Source organism: Hypanus sabinus, chromosome 25, assembly GCF_030144855.1.
Source record: "Hypanus sabinus isolate sHypSab1 chromosome 25, sHypSab1.hap1, whole genome shotgun sequence".
NCBI classification, from domain to species: Eukaryota; Metazoa; Chordata; class Chondrichthyes; order Myliobatiformes; family Dasyatidae; genus Hypanus; species Hypanus sabinus.
Window position 1 is genome coordinate 40,973,147 of NC_082730.1, and position 27,680 is coordinate 41,000,826.

Below are 27,680 nucleotides of genomic sequence, written 5' to 3' on the forward strand. Positions count from 1 at the left end.
GAGACACTATAAGTAAGGTATTAGGGGCTATGCTGTTCAAGGAAAAAAAAAGTGGGATAATTAGAAAAGGAAAATTATTGTGAATACTTCTCTTGGGATGTAGGTGTAACAAAATTCTAACTTGTTATTTATGAAAACAGTTTGTTTCTTTGCTCTTTGATATACAAAGGGAGTCTCCTTATATATTTTATAAAATGCATTAATTTGGGGACAAGATCAATTTCTGAATGTGCTAACCCAATGGTGCATACATAAATGGAGGTAGTTCTGAAGATGAGCCACTTTTTACAAAGGGTTTATCTATTTGCAAGGTCAGGGAAGTTTGCACTTTCTATGTGATAAGGCTGTGGCTGTACTAATTCACATCATGTTAAGTAAAATGTGAGTTTTCGTATAACTGTGAACCATTTCATGAAGGCATCTGCAAACCATTGAGGCACAGGAGAAATTATGATTACTCTCAAAACATTGATATCCTGGAGAATGCAACATGTCAGTTTTAATCCTAATATTTGTGTGCAAGAACTGCCACAGTGGAGGCCCCAGAACAAGCAGTGATAGATTTTCTAGATGTTAAATATAATCTTGGGAAATATATATTTGCATGTTCTCAAATTTGGATAGATTTTGTCAATTTCCTGTTCAGAACATTTGGAAATGTTATTTTCACGTATTCCTCCCTCTTTTCTCCCTTCTGTAATTTGACACATAAGCCTGGAAAGTTTGATTAAAGAAGTCCCAAGATGTCTTTTTGCGATGATAACCATATTGCTTTGTCTGCAGTTGCTCGCACATTGGTGGTGGTCTACATTAAAGCACAGAGCTTTTGTAACCTTTATTCCATATCAGTTAACTATATTATGAATAATTAGTGTTAGGTGCCCCGAACTCTGTCAGGTCATCAATTTGCATACACAGATTTAAGGGTTAGACTATAGCTATTTATATTATTTATCTTTTATGTATTTTAAGATTTAAAATAATATTCTTGATGCCATGGTATTATACAAAATATTATCAAACATGATAAATATTGTAAAACAAATTGCAGCCTGTCCGAGACACACTTGATGTGTCATATCCTGTAGGCTGTAAAATAGACAGTTTAAAAGCTCTATTTGCCTATCATGAACAGAATTGCTTTTCTTTCTCTGCTGTGAATTTCTATGCTGCCATGATTTTTTTCAGTCTTGGATATGTTTCAAGTAAATCATTTTTGCTTACTTTTTGGTTGTCTTATACCATGCCTTATTTTGTGTTTAAGAGCTGTTTTTATCCTAATATTGACACTTGAGTCTATTTGCAAAAAATTGGGAGAATGTGTCTTATTGTAACATTCCATTAGCCCAAGTACACTTACACTTCAGATATCATGTGATGTCAGAAAATACTTAGATGCTGTTATTTTCATAGCCCCCTTAAATTGTGGTGTCTCTCTTGTCACAATATATATTTTTATTTATTTAGAGATACAGGACAGTAACAAGCCCTTACTCCCAATGAATCTACACTGACCAATTACACCCTTGTGACTAATAAACCTACTAACACATGTGCCCTTGGTATGTAGTTGGAAACTGGAACGCCCGGAGAAAACCCATGTGGTCACTGGGATAACTTACAGATAGCACTGAAAGTGAACCCAGGTTGACGGTGCGGTAATGGTGTTAGACTAACCACTGTGCTGACCTTCCAGTTATAAATACGTTACACGTGATAGAAGCACATGCACAATTAAGTGTAAAACTCTGGATGTCATCTGACATGTCTTTGCAGGATATCTCAGACTCGTCTCTGTAACTAATGTAATGTTATGAAGTTGTGTATTTTATCACTTAAATATTCCTGCAATAAAAAAGGAGTAATTTGGACTGGCACATTCTGGCCAAAGTGACTTGCTGCTGACTGATTTGAGAAGTGACAGGAACTGTAGAAATATCTCTGAGCCTTTAAGCATTTATCTTTCAAGTGTGCAGTTCAGAAAGAGAGGCTGGCAGACAAGATGCTGGAGGAACTCAGCGTGTCGGAGGGAAATGGACCTTCGACACCGGGTCGAGACCCTTCATTTGGACAAGATAGGGGGGATAGCTGGTATAAAGAGATGGGGCAAGAGCAGGAAAGCAATAGGTGGATCCAGGTGAGAAAGTAGGTGAGGGAAGGAAGAGTGGAAATAGCTACAGGGGCTGGGAAGTGATAGTTGAAAGCAACAAAAGGCTGCAGATGATAGAATCTGATAGGAAAGGGAGCAGGTGGAATTGACAATTGGGAACAGTGGGGAATGGATGGAGATCAAAGAACCAATGTGATGGGTGCTGGTGGGTGTGGGTGTTGGATGATCTGATTAGATCAGGAGGAGGGAGAACGGGGCCGAGAGGGGGGGAGAATACGCAAATTTAGGAATTCAGTGTTCCTGCCATTGTTGTGTGGACTTTTGAAGGCTTTGTCTTTAAAACCTCTGTCTACCTTTTGTCTCTGCTGTAGCAGGGGCTTGTGTAATGCTATACAGTGCCAGCAACCAGGGTTCAATTCTGCCTCTGTCTGTAAGGAGTTTGTATATTTTCATTATGACTGTGTGGGTTTCTTCCAGGTGCTCCAGTTTCTTCCCACATTCCTAAGACGGATGGGTTAGTAAGTTAATTGGTCACATGGATGTAATTGGTGACACATGTTCATTGAATTAGAAGGCCTTGTTACCATGCTGTATCTCTAAATAAAATAAAATACTAACATTCCTTGCATTCTCAGCCTTTGCTTTCTCTCTATATTTAACCTTCTATTTCAAGCCTTGTATTTTCTGATTTAGTTTCCACGTTTCTCAGTGAAGATTCCTGCTCACAAACACACACTTGTGCTAGGTTGGGTGCCACTCTAAAGGACTGAAGCCCTGCAGAGATTACGTGGCAGCTGCAAGGTGAATGATGAGTTTCTTTTCTTTGTCAATGACCAAAGTATCCAGGCTACTTTCAACAACCTAAAGAATTCTGGTCAGTTAAAATCTAAAGCTACAAGGTGCCCAGGTGGAGAACATTTCTATTGATGTCTGATTTCATAATGATTTTGGTCATATTTTATTCAATTATAAATGCACCAGTTTCCAGCTTCAGGCAAGAATGAATGGATAAAGAATGGTATGGAATCTAGTCTGTAAACCTGGATTTTGCTTCAAAGGCATGTCTTGTCTTGAAAATTGGGTTTATTTACAAATAAACTAGCGTATTGACATTGTACAACTGCGCTCTTTATTAGCAAATGCTCTCTAATTTCAAGCAGTGAGATATCCTTTTAAAAGAACTATAGGAATAAACATTTAATTTTGCCATTAGCATGCAAAACTGAAAACTTTTCTGTTGCATCAGCTCATTTTTTTACAAAAAAATCAAATGTTTCTTGCAAGAATTCTGATGTAGGGTGTTGTACTTGCAGAGGGTCTGTCAGTTCTGAATACCGATTTCTAATTAATGCACTGTAAGAGATTTTTTTCCCTTCCAAGCCATTAAAGTAATTACTTATAAAGGCTAATATGTTCACATTATGGTGTCAGTTTCTGCCTTTCATCCATCTGCATGCAATACATAAATTTTCATTGAAAATTTATTACCGAAGTACGTACGCTGTGTGATACCATAGACCACCTTGAGATTAGCCTTCTTGCAGACATTTATAGGGAACAGAAAAACTTCAATAGAAATTTTGAAAATCTCTGTAAAAGTAGACCACGATTGACAAATAACTAAAGTACAAAAGGGGACAAACTGTGCAAATAATTTAAAAAGTACTGGAGAGCTTGAGTGGAAAAGATGCTTGAAAGTGAATTTGTAGGTCGTAGAATCAGTTCTGAGTAGTGGTGAATGAAGTTATCCAGACTGGTTCAGGAGCCTGATGGTTGTAAGGTAATAACAGTTCCTGACTCTGGTACCTCCTGCTGGATAATAGTGAGAAGAGGGCATGGCCTGGATGGTGGATAAAATCACATGCCATGAGGATACTTATGTTAAAAAACAGAACAAATCTAATATAATGTAAACAGGCAGAAACTTATTTTTCACTAGAGATATGAAGGCAGAACTCCATTGAGGATTTCTATAGGTGTCTATTCCCAAGATAGGTAGCATCAAACAGGTTAAATTTTCCAATAGATGCCCCTCTCCCATTAACTGACCCTTGTTTGGTTGTAGCTGTAAGCAGAGTTTAAGTCAGCTCACATTAGCAGTGGAAGATCTGATGGAGTTATAATTCCGACAGAACTGTTCTCGCACTGCTATTAAATCTTCGTGCCAGTTTACTCCAGCAGTTTATCAGCAACTGCCCCATCATGTTGGTACAATGAAAGAAATCTTCCAAAAACATTAAGAGATAGTATTGTCTGAATGGTTGCATTTCCACCACTTTGCAAACTATGGAGCACTTATCCAGCAAAAAGTGTGAGAACCTGCTAACTCACTGCATGGGTTGGCAGGTCACAGGCAGGTCTGTGCCCTCTGCTCCAGATTATCAGTGGTTTCTCTGCACATGAAGTAACAGGAAACGTCAACTACTGTGAAGACTTTGTTCTTTAAAAAGTCTATCTGTTGGCATCACACAATGGCTATCTATCTTCCCTCTTTTTAATCTAAGATTTAATCTTCTGTCAATGCCTGAATTTTTATAGGATTGTGCAGTTTGCTGGCATGATTATTAAAATGGTATTACAGTATTCATTATTTAAAGAGTGACAGATGGCACCAAACATTGTACAAATATCAATGACCATTTCAACTTATGAATTTCTGATGGAGAGAGATAATCAATAAAACAGCTGATAATGGTTGCCCTTACACCAGGGGTTGGCAACCCGTGGCTCCGGAGCCGCATGCGACTCTTTCAACTCTGTGCTGCGGCTCCCTGTGGCTTTGGAAAATAAATGATGAGTATTTAATTAAAATGTATTTTGTGTTAGTTTGTTAGTTTTTGAAATGTAATTCTAAATTTGAAGATTATGGTGATCTTGTACAATCTAAATAAAATGTTGAGGCAACCCATTTCCTGGCACATCCGAACCGGCTCACAATTTGCCAGCATTCCGGCTAAGGGTGATAGCCTACGGGGGTTTGTGAGTACGTGTCTTTTGGAACATTCGCGCCCAAGGGGGGGGGGGGGGCAGGTTGAGAGAGGCTTAAAAGCAAGGCTGTGTAGTTCGAATAAAGTTATCTTTGACTGCAGTTTACCCACTCCGTGTCGTTACTTTAGCGCTGCATGTAGCACACGGCTACAACGTGTTTTTATCGCTATTAATATATGTCACCACTGCCAATGCCTGACACCCGCCAGTGCACGATTTCTTTAATTTTTCGATCCAAGGTAGGCTAACGATGTAGTAACCTTCAACCCAACGTCTTTTTTTCGGAGTTCAAAATGTTTTTGTTGCATGCAGAAATGTAATTTCGTTTGCTCTGCAGGAGTTCATCGATTTCATAAATGCAACACATTATAGTTTGTTTATACATAGCATAAAGGCAAAAAAAACGTATGCAGTGTTATTTCATTTTAAATGTCAAATGGGTTTTGTGGCTCCCAGTGTTTTCTTTTCTGTGGGAAGTGGGTCCATATGGCTCTTTCAGTGGTAAAGGTTGCCGACCCCTGCCCTAAGGGCACGACTCAAGGTTTACCTTCAGTGCTTGGTCCTCAGCTTCCTTACAGAGAGTCAAAGTGGCTTGGATATCAAGGCAGAGAGTATGAGCCTAAAGCAACAAGGTCTCGAGTTGAATGTTAGAGCCCAAACATTATCTTCCCTTAAAAACTTGGTAGCTGAGTTAAACATGGTGTGCATAAGACAGGATTGCCTGTCTCATCAACCAGGCTAGCAGCTCAGATGTAGAATTTCCTGTTCTGCACACCATTCAACGATCCACAGTGCAGCTGGGGTTTTACAACACTCGCGAGAGTAAGACTGTAACTTTGGTGTTGACCATAACTGAGATGGCAGTGGTGGTGGGGAGGCACTGAATTTAGTGAATTTTGCTTATATAATTATTTACCCAATATATCAGCCAACAAAGTAAAAGTTTAATTTGGGTGAACGATGAAATGAAGGCATAATTCAAGCTTTTAATTAGTTAATTGATTTAGTTTCTTGGCTCATTTAAGTTAATTAATATGGATTCCCCTTTAGTGTTCCATAGCTGAATCCTTATTTTGAGGTGGGGTGACTATGTTCTATTCCAAAAATGGGATGGAACTGACCAACATTTAAAAAACTTGAACTACAATTATCAAAATACCTATGCAGTATAGAACCCTGAGATTTGTCTTCGTAAGTCAGCCACAAAATAAAGTAAAACCATGGAACCTGGTCAGCGAAAACATCAAGCACCCAGTGTGCAAAAAAAAAAAGAACAAATCACACAAACAATAAAAAACAAGCGAGTGATACACTGAATAGTAAACATCAAACCACAGAGTCCTTGAAACAATCTGGGAAAGTTCAGTTTAGATCAGTTCAATTTAGCAGTGCGTCATCTGTTGACTGCAGGCCACAGAGCCAGTCCGCCCCAATCAAAGTTGTGTACAATATCAATAATAAAATGAGTAACTAGAAACCAGATACACGTATAGCATGAAATGAAGGGTCCTGTAAAAATGAGATCAATCCACAATCTGTGCCGATCAAACCTTGCCCAAAACCTAAGATCCCTGCTCCTTCCTCCGGCCAGCAGTGAGCAAGAGTGAGAGGGGGACCAAATGCAGGCAGACAGTGCTGAACACCCGCTCTTCCATTCTCTTCCTTGTCAACTTCAATCTTGCTCGATGCTTTGATCCGTGAGATTGACAAGAAGTGGTGCAGGTTATGGGTTCTCACTCCGTCATTAGGCCACACACTCCATTCTCAACCTTGTTCTCCACCATGTTGTATTCCCTCGGTGATAGCAAAGATGCCAGCTTGCTCAGTTGGCCCAAAAACACACTACTGAAATGTAAATTACAGGCTCCAATAGCACACAGAATATATTTAAAAGAAGAAGGTGAAGATGTAGCTTTTTTGAATTGTCTGCAGGACACCACTGTTATTCACAGGAGCCATCTTGCCAGATCTTGCAGGGGTTTTCATGTCAATCACCTGCAAAATGTCGGAAATAACATAAGTGACATAAACGACGGAAGTGAGAGCAGTCTTTCCAGTTGCTGATCAGCAAGTGGTACGGAGTTTGTTGTAGGATGGCCTAATGAATCCTTTCATGTGTACATCTTTGGATAGCAAGCATGGCAGATATTGCCAGTACCCAGGACATCTTCAGGGAGCAGTGTCTCAGGTAGGCAGTGTCCATTATTAAGGACCTTCATCACCCAGGGCATGCCCTTTTCTCACTGTTACCATCAGGTAGGAGGTATAGAAGTCTGAAGGCACACACTCAGCGATTCAGGAACAGCTTCTTCCTCTCTGCCATCTGATTCCTAAATGGACATTAAACGCTTGGACACTACCTTAATTTTTTTTAAATATACATATTTCTGTTTTTGCGCAATTTTAAATCTATTCAATATGTGTACACTATAATTGATTGATTTATTATTTTAATTTTTTTCTATATTTATTGTATTGAACTGCTGCTGCTAAGTTAACAAATTTCATGTCACAAGCCGGTGATAATAAACCTGATTCTGATTCTGGTAGTTGAATGTCCATTCAGATAATCTGATCTTTTTGTGAATTTGCTATTACTTATCATTGAATACTTCATTTCTTGAACTGCTTAACACTTTTTCATCCCACGTTTTTCCTAGAACATTTACCATACACAGAAAAATGCTCATATCTATGACATCAAGTGCATTATAGTCTTAGGGCATCCTAGAGAAGAAAGAAGTAGGTGGTGAATAGTTCTACTGAAACCAACCAGCAGTTCTCTACTGTCAACTTCTCCATTGTGTGATATGTTGCTTATGGAACATAGAATAGTACAGCACATTACAGGCCCTTTGGCCCACAATGTTGTGCCGACCCTCAAACCCTTCCTCCCATATAACCCCCACCTTAAATTTCTCCCCACCTTGTGTCTCTCTCACCTTTCCACTTCATTGTCTGTACTAAAATTACTTCATGCTTGGGTATCACATATTTGCAATTAACATCAGACAATAGGAATTTAGGAAGAAACTAAAATAATTTTTAAGCAGGCAGAATATATTCCCAACAGTATTGTATCCATGATACCTTTAAATGTTCAGATTACTTTCAACAAAATGAAAAAAATGATTTGAACACCCGTGCTGATGATATAAGTGTATTTAACATTCCTGACATATGCTGCATTTTACTCCGTCATTATAGAATCTAATTTAGTGCCTTTTATTTAGTAATTATAATCATCTTCTTGAACATACAGATCAACTTATTTTAATAAACTTAGCTGTCACGAAAAGCAAGATAAAATTGATAAAAATTCTTAACTGTGGTGTGAATTTTTGCTCAGTAATTGGAATACATGCAAATACAATGGATGTCATTCAAGCAAAATTAAGTACTGATTTTATAAAACTACTGAATCCTGTTTTCATCTGGGTATGTCTGACTTATTCAGATATTGACCTGGAGAGGATTTTGACAGTTTTGTTAACCGAGAGAGAGTTAAAAGCAGCATCATTATCAGATGTCCTGTAAAAATATATGTTCCATACAGTAGACAGCTGCCACTGAAATGTGGCAGTCCAATGCTGCAGTGTCACATGATGAGGTTGTTGCCAAGGGCATCTGCTCCTTTGAATCTAACTTGTCAGTTTAATTACAGTAGATAGACAATGCATCATATAAAATAAGATAGAATGGCCTGTTATTTTTATCAACTATATTCATTTCTGTAGAATCAGTTGGTACACAAGTAGCAACTAAGGAATTCTCTTTTAATGATAACATACAGTAAATGCGGTGGAACTTTATTTGTTTAAAAAATGTTTCTGTAATTGGATGAAGGTATTTTTGCCTGTTTAATAATAGGGTGTAGTTAAGGGGTGGCCCTTGAATGGGGAAACCGAATATCCAGCAAATTTTATCTCAGGAACTGAATAAAATCTTTTACTGCATTTCACAGGGTTGCAGAACCACGGACTGGGGAAATAACGGAGGAGTTTCTTGGCAGATCAGGGGTTGGATTGCTGGAATTGATTCCATGACACATTGCTCTGAGATTTTTTTGTGATATACGATTAAATGCAGCCACTTTCTGTTCTGAATAGAAGATTTACTTTAAAAGTACTTTAAAACAGGTCAAAGTAATGACCTCTTACAGGAATGCTATTATGTAGTCTCTTTTAGAAGACAACTGGGATGAATCGTGCAAAAAAAAAACAATAGTATAATGTACAACTCTGGAGCATGTCCTTTGACCTACAGTGAACGTGTCAACCATGATGTCAATTTAAACTGTACATCTGCCTGTATTGCTATGTATCTCTCCACTCCTTACCTGATCATGTATCCACCTTAATCCACTTCTCCCAGCAGTGCAGTTCAGGCACTTATCAATCTGTGTAAAGAAAATTTGCCTCCTAAGCCTCCTTCAAACTTTCCTTCACTCACCTTAAACCTGTGCCTTCCAAGTATTTGATCATTTCCATTCTCGGAAAAAGGCTCTGACAGTCTATTCTTCTTAATGACTAAACTCATCAAAAAGGCTGGATCTGTCTTGAGTTAGGGTTAGGGTTGCTAAACAAACCGTTGTTCATAATGGACAATCTGGCACATTAAGGTTAGGGTTAGGGTTAGGGTTAGGTTGGATCTGTCTTGAGTTAGTGCTGGAGAGGAGGTTGCTAAACAAACCGTTGTCCATAGTGGACAATCTGGCACATTATCCCCATGAATTGAATTGGCTTTATTTCTTACAACTTTCACATACATGAAGAGTAAAAATCTTTACATTACGTCTCCGTCTAAATGTGCAATGTGCAATCATAGTAATTTATAATAAACAGAACAGTCAATGTAACATGGAAATACATTCAAACCAGCGTGAGTTAATCAGTCTGATGGCCTGGTGGAAGAAGCTGTTCCAAAGACTGTTGCTCCTGGCTTTTATGCAGGGGTATCGTTTCCTGCATGGTAGCAGCTGAAATAGTTTGTGGTTGGGGTGATTCAGGTCCCCAATGATCCTACAGGCCCTTTTTACACACCTATCTTTGTAAATGTCTTGAATCATGGGAAGTTCACAACTACAGATGCACTGGGCTGTCTGCACCACTCTCTGCAGAGTCCTGCGATTAAGGGAGATACAGTTCCCATACCAGGCAGTGATGCAGCCAGTCAGCATGCTCTCAATTGTGCCCCTGTAGAAAGTTCTTAGGATTTGGGGGCCCATACCAAACTTGCTCAGCCGTCTGAGGTGAAAGAGGCACTGTTGTGCCTTCTTCACAACACAGCTGGTATGTACAGACCACGTGAGGTCCTTGGTGATGTGGATGCCAAGGAACTTAAAAATGTTTACTCTCTGAACCCCAGATCCATTGATGTTAGTAAGGGTTAGCCCGTCTCCATTCCTCCTGTAATCCACAACCAGCTCCTACTGAATAAGCAGTGGAGCACCCTTTCAAACAGGCTCATTCAACTCCACTATCACAAGAATCATTACTGAAAATCTTTCCTATCAAATCCAATAAGTATATACAACAGTTTGTCTCCGTGCAACAGGAGAACACACATCATAGTACGATAGTCTCTGTTTTATTATTTCGTACATTATTATCGAACATTATTACACATCGGTAAATTTTCATTGCGTATACATTATTATTCTGTACTTTATTGTTAAGTCTGCACACTGCCAAGTGTGGTTTTAAATGTTGCTGCTGTAATGAATGAATTTCCCACTTGGGATCAATAAAGTATTTATTATTATTATTATTAGGTTGTTCCTCAGTCTCTAATGCTCCAAGAAAACAATCCAAATTTGTGTAAACTCTCCGTATAGCTAGTAGTCCCTCCACCAGGCAACAACATCCTGGTGAAACACCATTGCGTTCCCTTAAAGGCTCCACATCTTTCCTGTTGCGAGGTGACCAGAAATTCACATAACTCTCCACGTTACTGAAGTTGTATATAATTGCAACATGGCTTTCGTACATTTGTCACAAATGAGAAAATCTACAGGTGCATGAAGTTCAAGCAATACACACAAAATGCTGGAGGAACTCAGCAGGCCAGGCAGCATTTTGGGCCGAGACCCTTCGGTAGAACTGGAGAGAAAAAGATGAGCAGTAAATTTTTAAAAATGGGGAGGGGAGAGAGAAACACAGGGTGATAGGTGAAACTGGGATGAAATAAAGAGCTGGGAAGTTAATTTTTGATAGAGATACAGAGCTGTAGAAGGAAAAGTCCCTTCTGGTGATGGGACCTGACGTAGATTGAGAGAGCGTTTCGCCAAGCACCTACTCTCCATCCTCCAGAAGAAGCGAGATTTCCCAGTGATCACCCATTTTAATGCTACTATGCATTCCCACTCTGATATGTCAATCCATGGCCTCGTCTACTGTCGCAATGCAATGAGGTCATACTGAGTTTGGAGGAACAACAGCTTATATTCTGTCAGTGTAGTCTTCACCCTGATGGCAATAACATTGATTCTCAAACTTCTGGTAATGACCCCCCCCCCCCTTTCACCATTCCCCATCTCCTTTTCCCTCTCTCACCTTATATCCATGCCTCCCCATTACCTCCCTCTAGTGCTACTCCCCTCTTTTCTTTCTTCCATGGCCTTCGGTTCTCTCCTTCTCCAGCCTTGTATCTCTTTTACCAATCAACTCCCCAGCACTTTACTTCATCTCTCCCCCCCCCCTGTTTCACCTATCACCTCATGTTTCTCTCTCCCCTCCCCAACCTTCTAAATCTACTCCTCATCTTTTTTTTACTCCGGACCTGCCGAAGTGGCCCAAAATGTCAAATAATCTTTATTCCATAGATGCAGCTTGGCCTGTTAAGTTCCTTCAACATTTTATGTGTGTTCCTGACATTTATACCTTGACTGAGGTCACATAAGCCATGCATTATCTTCAATTGCCACTTACAATGAGCTTTGCATTTGCACTCCAAGATATCTCCATACGTCAATAGTCCTGCCATTTTCTGTATTGAATTACCTTTATTATTGCATCCTTCACATACATGAAGAGTAAAAATCTTTACATTACATTTCCATTGGAATGTGCAATGTGTAAATTATAGTAATTTGTAATAAATAGTATGTACGGTAAGATTCACAACAGAACAGTTAATATAGCTTAGAAATATAATTATATCAGCGTGAATTAATCTGATGGCCTGGTGGAAGAAGCTGTCTCAGAGCCTGTTGGCCCTGGCTTTAAGGCTGCAGTATCGTTTCCTAGATGGTAGCAGCTGGAACTGTTTGTGGTTGGGGTGACTCAGGTCCCCAATGATCCTTTGGGCCCTTTTTATGCACCTGTTGATGTAAATATCCACAACAGTGGGAAGTTCACATCCACAGATGCGCTGGGCTATCCACGTACTCTCTGTAGAGACCTGCGACTGAGGGAAGTACAGTTCCCGTATCAGGCAGTGATACAGCCAGTCAGGATGCTCTCAATTGTGCCCCTATAGAAAGTCCTTCAGATTTCGGAACTCATGCCGAACTTCTTCAACTGTCTGAGGTGAAAGAGGTACTGTTGTGATTTCTTCACCACACAGCCGGTATGTACAGACAAAGTGAGGTGTTCGGTGATGTGTATGCCGAGGAACTTAAACCTGTTCACCTTCTCAACTCCAGATCCATTGATGTCAGTAGGGATGAGCCTGTCTCCATTCATCCTGTAGTCCACAACTGGCTCCTTACTTATCTCTTGCATTTGGCCTTCCAAATTACAATGCCTCATACTTGTCTAGATTTAAATATATCAGTTATCTCTTTATATTCCTTTATATAGGATCCTCTGCTCTTGCCCTTTTTTCCATGGTCCACTGTCCTCTCCTATTAAAAATCTTCTCCCACTCTTTACCTCTTCCACTCCCTGGCTTCTTACTTCTTCCTCATCCTATGACCCATTCTCCTTCCCCTTCACCTGGTTTTACCTATCACCTCCAGTTTATACTCCTTCCCTTCCTCACACATTCGTATTCTGGCTTCTGCCCTCTTTTATTCCATTTCTGATGAGGGGTCTTAGCCTAAAACGTAAACCTTTTGTTCACTTCATAGATACTTTTTGACTTGCTCAGTTTCTCTAGCATTTTGAATTTGTTGCTATTTATTTACCTGTATTTCCAGTGGTCTCTGTTCTTGTGAATCCTTCCTCACTGTCCACTGCTCCAACAAGTTGTGTTGACTACAAACTTACTAGTCAACCTAAATATGTTTTTACCAAAATCAAGTATCTATGTCACAAGCTACAGAAGTCTTAGCACTGTTTTTTGCAGACCACTGGTCACTGACTTTCAATTAGAAATATATTCTTCTACCACTACCTTCTGTATTCTATGGCCATGCCAAAGTTAGATTCAATCTGTCAAATCTCCAAGGATCTCCTGTGCCTTCTGGGTCTGGATACATTGTCATAAACTTTACTGAATTACATGCCTGGGGCAATTAACTGACCTTCTCTCATCAATCATCTTCATCATTTCCTTGAGAAACTTAATCGAGTATGTAGGATATGACCTCCCCCACTCAAAGCTATGTTGCAAGTTTCTATCTTCTCCAGTAATTTCCTGCCACTAATGCTAGGCTCAGTTGCCTATAAAGTCTTGCTGTGTCCCTTGAACAGCAGAACAACATTGGTCGTTCTCCATTCCACTGGGACCTTGCCTCTGGTTAAACAGATACCAAGATCTTTGTCAAGGCCCCAGCAATCTCCTCTCTTGTCTTTCTCAATAACCTTGAATAGATCACATCAGGCCCCGGGGATTTCCAACTTAATGATCAAGCAAGAAACTAACTCCTCCTCCATAACATCAATACGCCCTGCAGTATCAGCATATTCTTCCTAGACCTTAGTCCTCACTACCCATGTCCTTCTTGGTGAGTACCAATGCCATTAGTACCTTGCCCACTTCTGCTGCCTACAAGCATAAATTACATTCTTTATGCCGAGTGGTGCAACCCGCTTCCTTTTTATGCTATTGTTTTTAATATATATGACAAATGCTTTGGCATCCTATTTATTTATGCCCTCAAGTAACATGGTCCCTTTTAGCCTTCCAAATTTCTTGTTTACTTTCTTTTATGCCTTCTTTGTTTCTCATATAACCATATAACAATTACAGCATGGAAGCGGTAATGTTTCTATCCATGCCTTCTAGTCCATGCCGAACGCTTACTCTCACCTAGTCCCACTGGCCCGCACTCAGCCCATAACCTTCCATTCCTTTCCTGTCCATATACCTATCCAATTTTACTTTAAATGACAATACCGAACCTGCCTCTACCACTTCAATCGGAAGCTCGTTCCACACAGCTACCACTCTCTGAGTAAAGAAATTCCCCCTTGTGTTCCCTGAAACTTTTGCCCACTAACTCTCAACTCATGTCCTCTTGTTTGAATCTCCCCTACTCTCAATGGAAAAAGCCTATCCCCCTCATAATTTTAAATACCTCTATCAAGTTCCCCCTCAACCTTCTACGCTCCAAAGAATAAAGACCCAACTTGTTCAACCTTTCCCTGTAACTTAGGTGCTGAAACCCAGGTAACATTCTAGTAAATCTAGTGAATCTCTGTGCTGAAAGAGAATCCTACACTACCTGTCTGTTCCTCCTAGCAGCCACCCACTTAATCCTTGGTGCGACCACCTCCTTGAAACTCCTAAGACACAGGAAAAGGCCCTTTGGACAACTTGTCCATGCAAATCAAAATATTGCTCTTAGCTAGACCCAGTTTTCTGTCTTTGGCCTCTGACATCATTGTCACTTGACTGCTCCCTGATTCCCACATCACACAGGAGGAATTTAACTCTCTAATGACCACACTTACTGGCTCTTTTAACAATGAATGAAATCAGGAAAAAAGAAAAGGAAAAATCTTGTCTTGCATAGTTGCTACTATGCCTCCTCACCAAATCCAGCATATTGGCTTACACAGCAGCCACCCCAGAATACGACTGCATTGATTTCTTCCTCTCTTTGAATAGCCCTTTACCCTTAAGATAAGAAAACAGCATCTCAACGAATATACTATTTAACAGTTCCCCTTTTCTTTAAAATTATAAAGATCAATAAAAGATAAATAAAGCAGAAGTCATTATCAAACTGAATGATGGTATGCCATTGTTGTGTGCACCATGCAAGAGTGGAGAGTGCTTAGCGTGTTTCCAGAATCAGCTTTTCTTTCATAGATGTGCCAGCCAGAAGGATTTACCTGCAGGCAGCCCTCAACATCTCCACGTAGCTGACTTCAGAGCAGCATCTGGAGAAACTCAGGATCAGGTTGCATACCCGTATTACATCCAAAATAATACTCTTGAACAGTGTAAGCCAATAGCAGTTACGTGTAACATGATATAATTATGTCTCGCTAATCTCAGACTCGAACCAGTGCAGAATCTTACTCTACCTGTTAGACTGGTCACCATTTCTGGCAGCTGATAAGAGAGTAATTGCAAGTGTGCTTTGTTCAACAACAATGAGAAAAACATTGATTAGAAAGGTTAAAAATGTACCAAGATCTATGTGAGCATTGTTAAAAGTCAACTGGATGGGTCTTCCTTTGGTTGGGGAGAAAAGCAATTCTATAAGTAAAGCGTCTTGGAATGTTCCTATATATATTGTTCTTCTACTGCTGATCTCATTCTCAATTAACTCGCAAGGTGAAAATTCTGTTCCGGGATGGATGAAAGCATAGAGTATTAGATTCAATGTGTTGAACTTTACTTCTGAAAGTTTCGCCCAATAGAATCAAGTTTCAGAAACTGTGTGCAGTGTGTGTCTGTTACTATATTGCAGTCTTGTCCCAACAACATCACCTACTCTATCTATATTATTTTCTATAACTGCAAATGTGATAAACTAACGTTGCACAAAGTACCTCAAAGTAGGGAGTGCCAATAGGAGTCAATACTGTATTCAACACTATCTTGGGACTGTTTTGTGTTTATGATTAGCTGAACATTTATCCACAATCAGTGCATTGCAGTCTGCTTCAGAATTCAATTAAACTAAATTTTGGAAGCTGAATAATGTATTTTATGCCACCAACCATGGATTAAGTTGCTGCCAATTATATTTATTTTGTACTTAATGATTTTTAAATAAAGTTTCAAAAGATTATTGGGATAAATTTGATACACATTTGATCAGAAACTACTTTAGTACTACTCTGAAAAGATTATCCATATGATGCGCTCTAATAGCAATTATAAATTGATTGCATAATATTTTGTATTCATTTAATTGGAACATTCAGTTGCACATAATTTAAATTATGGCAGCAGCTAAACAGCTGGTCTCCTCTTGAGTAGAAGCAGAGCATCTAGTAATGTGCCCTATTAGTGGGTGATGCACCATCAATAACTCTCGGAGACGTGAGGCGAGAGTTAGACTTTTATTAGCTGGAAGAGAGCACTATCAGCAGCAAGAGACTATCACACAATATCCTGGAGACTGAGGGAGGAGCAGTGCCTCCAATCGCCTTTATACAGGGGTCTGTGGGAGGAGCCACAGGAGCAGTCAGCGGGGGGCGGGGGGGGGGGCTTGTCCAGACAGGTTTATGTATTTCACCACAGTGAGACATTACCTTGCTCCAGAAGCTCAAAGAGGCGTTTCCCTTGTGAGGGCAACTGGGCATTAGGAAATATAGTGAGCAACTGGGCTTACTGAATCAATGGGATTTAGAGAATGAGAATGAGCTGCCTTAACTTCTCAGGATTAAGTTGTACAACTAAATAAATGTTACCAAGCAATTCAGCACCATAAAGTGCATTAAATAAAATGCATAAGATAAAATACCAGGGAAGGAAAAGGGAGAACTGGAGAAAAATAAAAGGTAAGAAAGGCAGGATTAAAAGAGAAGGAAAAGAAGGAGCAAATTATTCAATAGCCTGGTTTTTATAGGCAGCAGCATGCATTGAAATTTACTATGGTCTTCCTTTTCTCATGATTGTACTAGGAAGAATCCAGTTGTTAGGTTTTGTGCAGTGAAGGTCTTCTACATTGTAGAAGTGCCTGATTTCAAAGAATCATACAGCACAGGAATGGAACCTCAGACCCACCATGTCCATTCTAATTCTATTTGTCATCCTTTTGGTCCGTAGCCTTATAAGCTTCAGTGATTTGTTTATCTTCATCCTTTTCAAATATTGTGAGAGTCTCTGCTACTAATACATGTAAACATATTCAGGAGGTGAATATTGCATAAGACATCAAACCTAATACAATTACTCATATGCAGCATAATGAATTAAGTCATTTTGTCCGCATGAGAGATCAGACAGGACCTTGGTTTAAGGTCTCATCCGTGTAAGCGTATCTCCCTGCAATAGTGGATTGGAGTGAAATATAGACTTGTGTACTCAACTCTCTGGAATGAAACCTGAATCTTAAATACTGAACTGCAGAAACAACTGAAAATAGGATTAAATAGAGAGAAATTAAATCAAGTAGCTCTTTAAAGATCTAACAATTCAGATCTTTTTCAAAATTTTCCAATAAAGGGATCTTGTGAAAAACTTGGCATGCACTTGAATGATTCCTTAGCTGCTTGATCTAATGTGTCCGCATTTTTGGCATGTACTTCTGGTAAGTGAAGTTAACTGCATGACATGCAGAATCAAAACACTCTTCCCTTCAATGTTAATTGATACAAAATTTTCAAAGTGCATCATGTTAAATTCATTTGATGGATATGATGGCTACATTCAATATGGTCTACCTTATACATGTGAATTTAATGAGTTAATTTCCATACATCATACAAAAAGCCCTTACGAAATTTTGGAAGTTTCAGCATGTATAATGGGAGAAATGGCTGATGGGATAGTCCATGTCGCTTTAAAAATGCATGTGTTTCACCAGGGATATTTGCTTCATATTAGAGTATTAATTGGCATTGATATTTGACTAAAATAATGATGAAGAGGTAGAAGGCAGAAAATAAGAGTAAACAAAATAACATAAAGATAAAACAATAAGAATTACTGCAGGTATATGCTGTAGGAATGAAGGGACTAACTCGAGTAAAGGTTGGCCCCTTAGAGAATGAGACTGGGATAAGGAGAAGTGGAGAAATGGCTGAGACCTTAAGTAATTATAATTTTCATGTTAAAGACATAGGAAAAATATCCCAATATATAATCGAGACTGTAGGAAGAAAAGAAAAATAATTTCTGTCACAAATATTTTAAAAGTGCTAAGCCAGCCAGTGGGGTTATAAGCTAACAAAATTGCCAGACTGGGTGATCTACATTCCAGGGTCTTATAATCATAGAGATCATAGGTGCATTCGTTATAATTTACCTACGTTCTCTTGATTCTAAAACGATCCCAGAGGATTAGAAAACAGTAAATGGAAGGAAAGAAAAAACAGGAAACTATGATCAAGTTAGCTTCATGTCTGTCATTTGAAAATTGCTGGAAAGCATTTTTAAGAAGGAGGCAGCAAGACCTTTTGAAAATCATAAGATATTCAAACAGCGTCAACATTATTTTTAAAAGAGAAATTGTGTTTGACAAACTTACTAGAGGTGTTTGAGAATGTAATAAACACGGTGGACAGAGAGGAAGCGTTAGTTGCAGTGTAGTTGGATTTTCCAGGAAACATTTAATAAAGTGCCACTGAAAAAAATAGTGCTTAAAAGAGCACAAAGTTAAAAAAAGAAGTAGTATTAGCACAATAGCTGTGTGTCTAACAGAGGGTTGGGATAAATACTGTAGATTGCTATTCGAGTGGGAACCAGTGGGTGCCACAAGCATCAGTACTGGGGTCTCAATTATTTATAATAACGATTGACTGCAATGAAGGAAGCAGGTGTCCCATAGCTGTGAATTTGCTGATGAGTTAGATTTGTAGAGAGAAGTAGGTTAGTTTGCTGTATCAATGACATAAAAGCTGACAGAAGAAAAAGGTGAGGTGAACGAGAGTTTGGCAGATGAAGTATCATGTCAGAAGATGTGAGGTTATTCACCTTGGAGAGAAGAATGGGAATACAAATTATTATTTAAACTTAAAGTGAGACTGTAGAATGCCATGGTACAAGTGGATCTGAGGGATAGTGTATGAAATACTAAACAATTACCATGCAGGTACAAGTATTGGAGAGGCCAATACATTGGTCTCTATTAGGAGGGTATGGTGTGGAAAAGAAGAGAGGCTTTAATGTACTTTTGCACAGTGTCTTGTGTAGTCAAGGGGAATGGAAAGAAAAGCAGAGAGTGGTGTTAATGCCAAGGTTGTATCAACTGTAATGTTATTGAAAGATGGAGTAGGCTCAAGAGGCCAAAAGGCCTACTCATATGTCCTTTGTTCCTATGACATAATATCCGAGGATCAACAACTGAAAGGGAGGAACTAAATGTAACAATATGCCACATTCTATGTAAGATAATCCAAGGCTTTTGTAACCTTTCTGTCCACAGTTGGAGTCGGTTCTTGCAGGACCTTGACTGATACAATTGTATTTTTATTGAAATTACATCTAGCGAGCTTAGTCCAGTGTGTTTTCATTTTTTTGTTCTGATGAACATTTTTCATTAAGCATTTGTCATCTAATATTTTAATCTATGATGCATGTGTGCATTAATTTTATTTAATTTACTGCCACTTAATAAATATTTATAATTTATAATATTGTGCATTGATATGTAAATATGATTACGCATGAAAATATAAGAATAGATTGTTTTGGTAGTGTGGTCGGGCTACACTATGTGAATTGACTCAGTTTACACTTCCTGGTAACAGATCAAAGCTTGGCAAATTAGTTTGTATGGCATATATGTTAGCCCCTGATAGACTACTTAAGAAAAGCAAATAAAATGAATTATCATGACAGTTAGTGAAATCACTCTTTGCTTTTTCTAAATTGGCAACTGTTGGCCAAATGCTGATCGTCATTTCTTTGTTAGCTCTCATGAGGTGTCATGCCAGCTATAAAGCACCTCCTCTACTAAGATGAGTGATGTTTTTCCATCTCTCTAGGTAACACTTCAGAGCTGACAGATCTCCATTTTGATATGGATAAGTCTGACAGGTTGCCAAATTTCTCCCAACTTTAGTTTTACCTTTTTAACTTTGGCAAGCATCCTCCATATAGGTGCCTGTTATCCTTTCCATCTGTGAAAGAATGCAAGTACACGGTTCAGTTCTCCCCTTCAAATGACTCCTCTCTTCTCTGCTTTTCCTACTCACTCTAAAAACACTCTTATCTGTTACACTGCAGTGACATCCTGTCAGCAGGTAATTATACTGGACAAAATCCTCAATCAAAAGACCTATTTCCATATTTTTGCTGCGATTTCCCAATTGGTGTCAATTTAAATGGGTTCGAATTGACATTAAAACTACTCTAAACATAAAGAACTGGCTTCCATATCTATCAGCATGTGAACAGTCTCCACTACTTAACTTTTAGTAAATTATTTCTACTTATATGGATCAAAACCATTGCTTGACAATTCATTTTTTGTGAAAATATAAGAATCCAGAACACATGGAGAGTTTTCTTGATGTTATTGTAGATGAACATTTAATATGCTCGGACTAAGTCAGCTTTTATTAGAAGTACTTATCCATATAGATCAAATAGACTGATACTACCATTAAAATAGTTAAAAAGGGATTTTTATAAATGTTTAGTAAGATCGTGTGTGACAGCATCAACAGTAATTTCTAGTTGTGCTAAGAATTGGAGAAGTTGTCAAGTAAGAACTCTGTGAAAACAAGATGTGGGAAATAATTTAATACCAGAAATTACGCAAAAATCAAAATGGGTGGGAATGGGGATTTTGTCTAAATTAGATCCACAGATATAAAGACAAGTTATCAAAAACATAGACTTTGCACCAACCTCCTAGTAATTTAACTCATGTTTTCTTGGCATTCTTCAGAATTACTGAGCACACTGGAATGGTAGTTTCTGATAACAGATGTATGAATTGATTCATCAGGCCTGGTTTAGTATATTGCAATTATCGGATCTCATTGACGTTTTCTCAGCATTACTGCAATATACTGAATATTAGTTATCTAATGTTGCTGCCAGATTTGAAAATCTGTATGGAAAGATGATCTTCTGTCATCTGTACTTACTTTCAATATCTTTGAGAAAGTGAAATCCTCCCTGTCAAAAGAAAACTTTGATTAATCTCTGTCAGTTTTTCAGATTCTCTGAGAAACTTGGAACAGAGTGCTTTATATTGCACTGTAAGTGCCAGGACCACGCTATTCAAGGGTAGTGTGTTTACTTTTCATTAAGCTTCTCAACTTTATTTTCATTTCTCTCTTGCAGTTGGGATGAAAGTAGCTCCGTTAGCAGTGGCCTCAGTGACACCTCTGACAACCTGAGCTCTGAAGATTTAAATGCCAGTTCATCTCTCAACTCCTATCCAACCACGCCTGTTGCTTCCAGAAGAAATTCCGGCATCGGGGTAAGAGCAAAATTGTGCTACAACCTTCTGCTTGCAAGCTGGTTTGGTCATCTCTCCCTCTGGCAAACGTACATTAATCTTTGTTATTCTGAGGCCAAGTTCATTCTTGTATCTTCTCTTTACCTTTTTGAGCAGACTGATGTTTACTGTTTTTCAGATTGCTGTTAGTGTAGTTGTGCCTATGAAGCAGAGAGCTGCTCTTAGTTGTGCTTTTTGATTAGCACAAATTCTGCACTTTTCCTGAGCAGTTTTACAGCACAGAAACAAGTACCTGGGCCTTTATTCATACAGATTTTTTTCCATTTCTTGTATTACAGTTGTTCTATAATGCCCTCTTGTATTAACATGCTACTTGGGCACAAGCCAAGAAGTGTGTTGTAACACATTGTTATTTGGACACAGGCAGTGGCAAAGGGGCATGATTAATATTACATCCAAATACGAAGCCAGTCCAGGAGGCAACAGTTTTGTACAAATGATATAACCACCGCTCGCCACCCGCCAACCTCCACCCCGCCCCCCCCCCATCCCCACTCCCAGTTCTTCGGCTCATAATGTACTGCATGGAAGGCAGCCAAACAGCCATCAATAATCGGGTGTGTTACAGCAAAAAGCAGAGTGGAATTTGTGTAGTAGTACAGCTGTGTTAATGCTAACTTTTGAAATACATATATAGTAAAGATTATCTTTGTTTCTAACTGCTCATCTGCAATTAGAAATCTATTCGAAAGGCATCTGTCAGCTGGAGCAGTTATGCATAGGGATTTCTGAAATATATAAGTGCATGGATATTTAAAACAACTGTTCCAATTTGGGATTGATTAAACTTATCTTCTACGATTGACACTCACTATCTGTATTGCAGAAAATGAATGTGCAAGCTGTTAACACCAAAAGAGAAGTAAGTATATCTGGGAAGCTGTTTGTTTTCAGGTTCAGCACTTCCAGTGGTGAACTAGACATTAATACTGAACTGTAACTTCTGCTAAGTTGTATTGATTTAAAGTTGAATATTTTGCCACTGGAAGTAAAAGGTTAATCGGTTAACAGAGGAAAAATGCAGGAGGCATAAAAAAAATCCAGAACTTTGTTGTTAATTTGAAGTTGTAGAACTCTGTAGTGAAGCAACAGAAATTACGAAATAAACCACAACAGAAAAATGGAGGTCGGAGTAGCCCTGTTAAGCTGTTGTATAGCAGAAGGTATTTGGCTTAAATTTTGAGCAAAGGTCTGAGTGGATTTATTGTAGAAAGACGTTGTAAATGGGCTTGTCAGCCAAGGTATTGAATGGTTCGATTCAGGATGCATAAATGGGGCAGGTAGCAACATGAGTTTTGCTTCAAGAAGATTAGTTTGGTGCTAGGATAGGCATGTGTGATACCGACTTTGATCAAACTAAAAATGTGTCAATGTGGCTCATGATCAAAGTGGATGTGTTCCTGCGGAAGAAAAATTGAGAGGTTTAAGAGAGTGAGAGTGCAACACAAATAGATATTTGGGCCAGCAGATTATCACAGAGGATCATTTAGCCTGAGGTGTAATTTGGTTGCTAGGGGGAGGTGGTGTGGGATGACTAGAGGTCTGGTCATTAGTTTGGTAACCCTAGAGTATGGTTGAAGATGGCTAAGTGGTTGAAATAGGTGATAAAATTATGAGTGGGTGTTGACACATAGGCTGTTGGTAGAGGTGGCAACAAGTAGGCCTGGGGAGTCAGGCCAATGTGGAGTTGGAGGTGTGTTTCTTGGATATGAGTGTGAGCTCCTCAAGGTGTGTCAATGTGGGAGAGGGATGGCTAAGAGGAGAAGCCATCGTGCTGCTGAAAGAAGCAGCTTGCAAACTTAACTTTTCTCTACCGTACTGCATAAGCTGGAACATTATTAGATAAGCTCACAAGTACTGTGAAACCATGTTTCTTCATGAGTGACCCACATGCATGTGTACGCAGCAGACAGGTGTGCACTGGACGCCACTGCACACGTCAGGTTCATTGATCTATGAGTTCATCAGCTGCACTGAGGACTTAGAAGGAACATGGAGACTTCATGAAGCTCACAGATAGTCGTAGATATTCCATTAAGATTGAATTTTCGTTGGTTGATTATATTTTTCAGTAAATGTGTTTTGTGAGATGGAATGTATCTGTCAGTTGTACAAATTAAAATTCAAGCTGCTTAGCTTTTATTTATATAAAGCATCAAAGTACTTACAGTTACTTACAGTTACATTCTTGCTGAGGAAGGAAGGGAGTGAGTTGGAAACTGTGTTGCAAGTAACAAATGCCAGAAATTTCTTCCAAAATATAAAACAAGTGATAATGTGGATATTGTCCTCATTCGTAAATCAAGATTCTCATTTGTGAAACACTTAAATCATTTGGAAGATGCATATAAATAAGAAGTAAAAATAGAAACTATATTTGCCAAATGCCAATTTGAATCTTGCTCAAATAATGAATTTATAAAAATGAACATATATAAATATGACTATTTTAAATATAAATTGATATTATCCTGATGTTCATTGACCCAGTGTTATTTTATTGTTTACAATTAGTAAGTACAAATGCAGTAATAACTATTAAAGTGTAGAATTCATTGAAGTTTTTGCAGTTAAATCTTGTTATTGTAGTAGGTTAAATATCTTTACCTACAATCCTGCCTGTGTGGATAGTCAGTAATACATGATAGAGCACTTTGTTGAGTCTTGATTGAAATGTGTCACACAAGTTATTACAAAAGAAGTTAAGGAAGCTGGATACGTGCAGACATGTGGTTTGATACGCACCACCGCTGTATTGGTTATTTATTCAGCACTGATAGATGATTGACAAGCCTGCTATTAGTGAGTCACCATGCATGCAATACAAGTCAGTATATCCACCATAGTAGAAGGAAAGGGAAGGTGAGTATGCAACTGTCTACTTTCTTTACAACAGTACCAATTGCAGATATAAGTTGATCTCTGTGTCTTGTCACTTCTCTTGAAGACCAGTGTGGTGGATACAATCGCAGGTCAATTAACATTTTGACAGTCTTACAGCAGTTTTCCAGTGCTGCCCGACACAGATTGGAGGATCACTTCTTCAAGCACCTTTGCTCTATAACATCCAGGATCTCCTGGTGGCCAGCCACTTTAATACTACTTTCCATTCCCACACTAACATGCCTGCCCGTGACGTCCTTTTCTGAGAAGCTGTGGTTAGAAATAGATTAGAGGAACAACACCTCATAACACAGCTTGGTCGTCTTGACATCAATATTGATTTTTTTGACTTCTGGTAACCACTGCCCTCTTTTGTTTTCCCTTATGCCTTTGGCCCCTTCATCCCTTCTGTTTCCCACCTATCAACAATATCTTTGTCCCTCTGATTCCTACCTCCTTCCCTTTATGCTACGTCCCTGCTGTCAGATTCCATCTTGTCTTTTGTCTCTTCCACAAATCATCTCCCAGCTTCTCACATCATTCCCGCTTTCCCCCTCCCCCACCTACCGATCTTCCCCTTTATCCTGGCACCGGCTCTCTTTCTTCCTGGTCCGGATGAAAGGGTCTTGGCGTGAAATGCAAGTCAGAGACAAAAATAAAGGGGGTGCATATTCTTAGATCAGGGTTTTCACTCCTTCATAATGACTGTTGTAATCGCCAGTGTCAAAGACAGAAAAAGACAGTTTCTCTGAAAGTTTAAAATTATTTATATATCAGAACAGCATTTTTCACTGTTTATTTATTTCTTTTTAATTGTAATTCACAGTAATTTCTCATGTCTTGCACTGTACTGCCGCCACAAAACAATAAGCTTCAAGATACGTCAGTAAAAATAAACCTGTTGGTCTGATTCTGAATCTGAACCAATACCTACTTTGAATATTTTTTTAATAATATTCACTTTTAAATCCTTTTAAGATGTTTGAGGGAGGTAAGGATCATTTGTTATGCCACATTGGATATATAGCCAGGTAATTAGATTCAGATCAATAAAAGAAGGGAAGATTGGAAATCCAGCCGTGTGGGTTGAGTGAGGTGATGTCAGTATAAACAGCGGCATCTGCAGATTTTCTTCTGTTTGTGATCCACTTTCTTTGAACTCTTTTAAACTTTTTGGACAATGGATTTAATTGATAATTGATATGAAACCTGTCATTAAGATCATTCCTGTGAGATGCAGAAAGTAGATATTTAAAAACAAAGGAAGTGGCCAGAATCTTTAAGTTAAATTGCATAAGTGTATTCACCAATATTTCTTGTATGAGCATAGAAATTATTTCCTATTAAAACAGACGCAATGGGATCAACCTCCACCAAATAAAAGGATGATTCCAGAAACTAAATTTGTGGCCTTCACCTTTGCTGTTCATATGCTTAGTGTAATGCCATTGAAGAGTCTTTGGCTGAATGATTTGCATTAGCTGCTTCAGTTGAAGGATTAAATTAAGTAAAACAAGCTTTAAGGTGCCTTAGTGATGATATTCAAGAATGTTTTGGGTATTCAGATGATTATATCTCAGGGAAGCATCCCTGGTGTGGAGGAGTAGATCTGGATGTGCCTAGTAGCTAGAGGATAGCAGGAGGGCTTAATATTGCTCTTTATTTACAACATCCCCTAATGTTATTAATTAAGGTGCACAGCTTATACTTCAGAATCTAAAATCCCAGAGGAATTGCACAAGAACCTGGTTATGCCCAGTACCTTGAATAAAACATTCAGTAATGATGCCTAAATTCAGTGATTAATATCCTGAATCGCAGGATAACTGATCCAAACATAGCTTGCACCATTTATCAGACAGCCTTTGGCTACCACTTAATAACGTAGTATCTTACTTATATAAATTAGGTCCTAATATCTAAAAAAATAAATGAGATTTATATCCTCTCAGTGAATATTGTTAAGCAGGCCCCTTACCTGCTCAGTGTTCTTAAGTAGCCATCAATGAGAAGTACAGCCTGTCATTGTGGTGATTGCACGAAGATGCAGCTATTGGCTGTATGACTCCAATTCTTAGGTAAGTTGCAGTCTCTAGTGCCTACTAATCATCTGATTTGCAAAAGTTACAATCTAATTTGTTGACTTCATACACCAGATCATGTTCTATGAGAAAATAATGCATAAAATCATTTTTATATGCCTTTTCAGTTCTGGACATAGAATTTCTTGCCTACTAAAAGAGAATTGATAGGAGCAATATCTAGCAAACAATGGTATTAAAAGTTTTACAAAGCACTCTTATGGAGCCTGGGATAACAGCATCCATTCTTGTCACAAATTCTGAATATCAGTCATTGTAATTGATCCCTTGTTACTTGTTTAATTGCCACAGCTTTCACATGCGACAGCCATCAACAGTTTACTCATAAAGTGCTATTAACCTGTGTTAATCTCAATTGGTTAGCATCAGTCTTGGCACACAACAACTCTGCACAAAATGTATGTACATAAATGTCAGGCCCATTTTATCAAATAACTTTCAAAATGCCTTTTAAGTACATCTTGGGACTGATTATTTTAGACCATAACTGGAGTATCCTACTATAAGTAGGATATGAAGACTCTAGACCAACCTTTCTCAACTGTTTTGCCCTGGAGGAACTCTTAAAATAATTTTCAGGTCTCAGGGAGCCCGGGCATAAAAACATAGAGGTAGTCACCAAGTTACGAACGTCCGACTTACAACTCTACTTATGAACTGAGGAAGGAGAACGCCGTCCGCCATTTTAAGTCGTTGCGGTTGACACTGTGTTGAGTGTTTTAACTGTGTATTTGGCTTAAATTTTTCTTAGTAAGATTCACTCCGACCACCCCCCCCCCCCCCACCACCACCACGTTCCTTTCAGCTGGTGGCGCAGTCAGATCAGCACCAGGCTGGAGAACGGAGGTTCTCGAGTTCGATCCAGTGAGAGACTGCTCCCATGCCGGGTTGATTTCAATCCGGTGACTCCCGTACCATCCGTGCCAGATGTCAAGCTCACAACTTGATCTCATATAAAAAACACTGCCACCTCCAGTTTAAATTCTTACATGGAATATTGTGGAGGATCAAATACCCAAACCTAGTACAGCCCCCACTTGTCCCATTTAACCTGTCTCAGTGCATTGAAGTTTAGGACCCAGAGAATTCAGTGCAGTAGTCCTTAGGACCCAGC

The 27,680-nt window shown here is 38.9% G+C and overlaps 1 protein-coding gene across 2 annotated transcripts in view; it reads left to right on the forward strand.

Annotated features, from left to right (window-relative positions):
* The window catches only part of LOC132381196 (neuron navigator 1-like), a 752,075-nt gene that overhangs the window by 431,982 nt on the left and 292,413 nt on the right, over positions 1-27,680 (forward strand). For both annotated transcript variants that reach the window (XM_059950487.1, XM_059950488.1), the window contains 2 exons: positions 21,404-21,542; positions 22,408-22,443. In XM_059950487.1, coding sequence (XP_059806470.1) covers positions 21,404-21,542; positions 22,408-22,443 — 175 coding nt within the window. The remainder of the gene's footprint in view (positions 1-21,403; positions 21,543-22,407; positions 22,444-27,680) is intronic.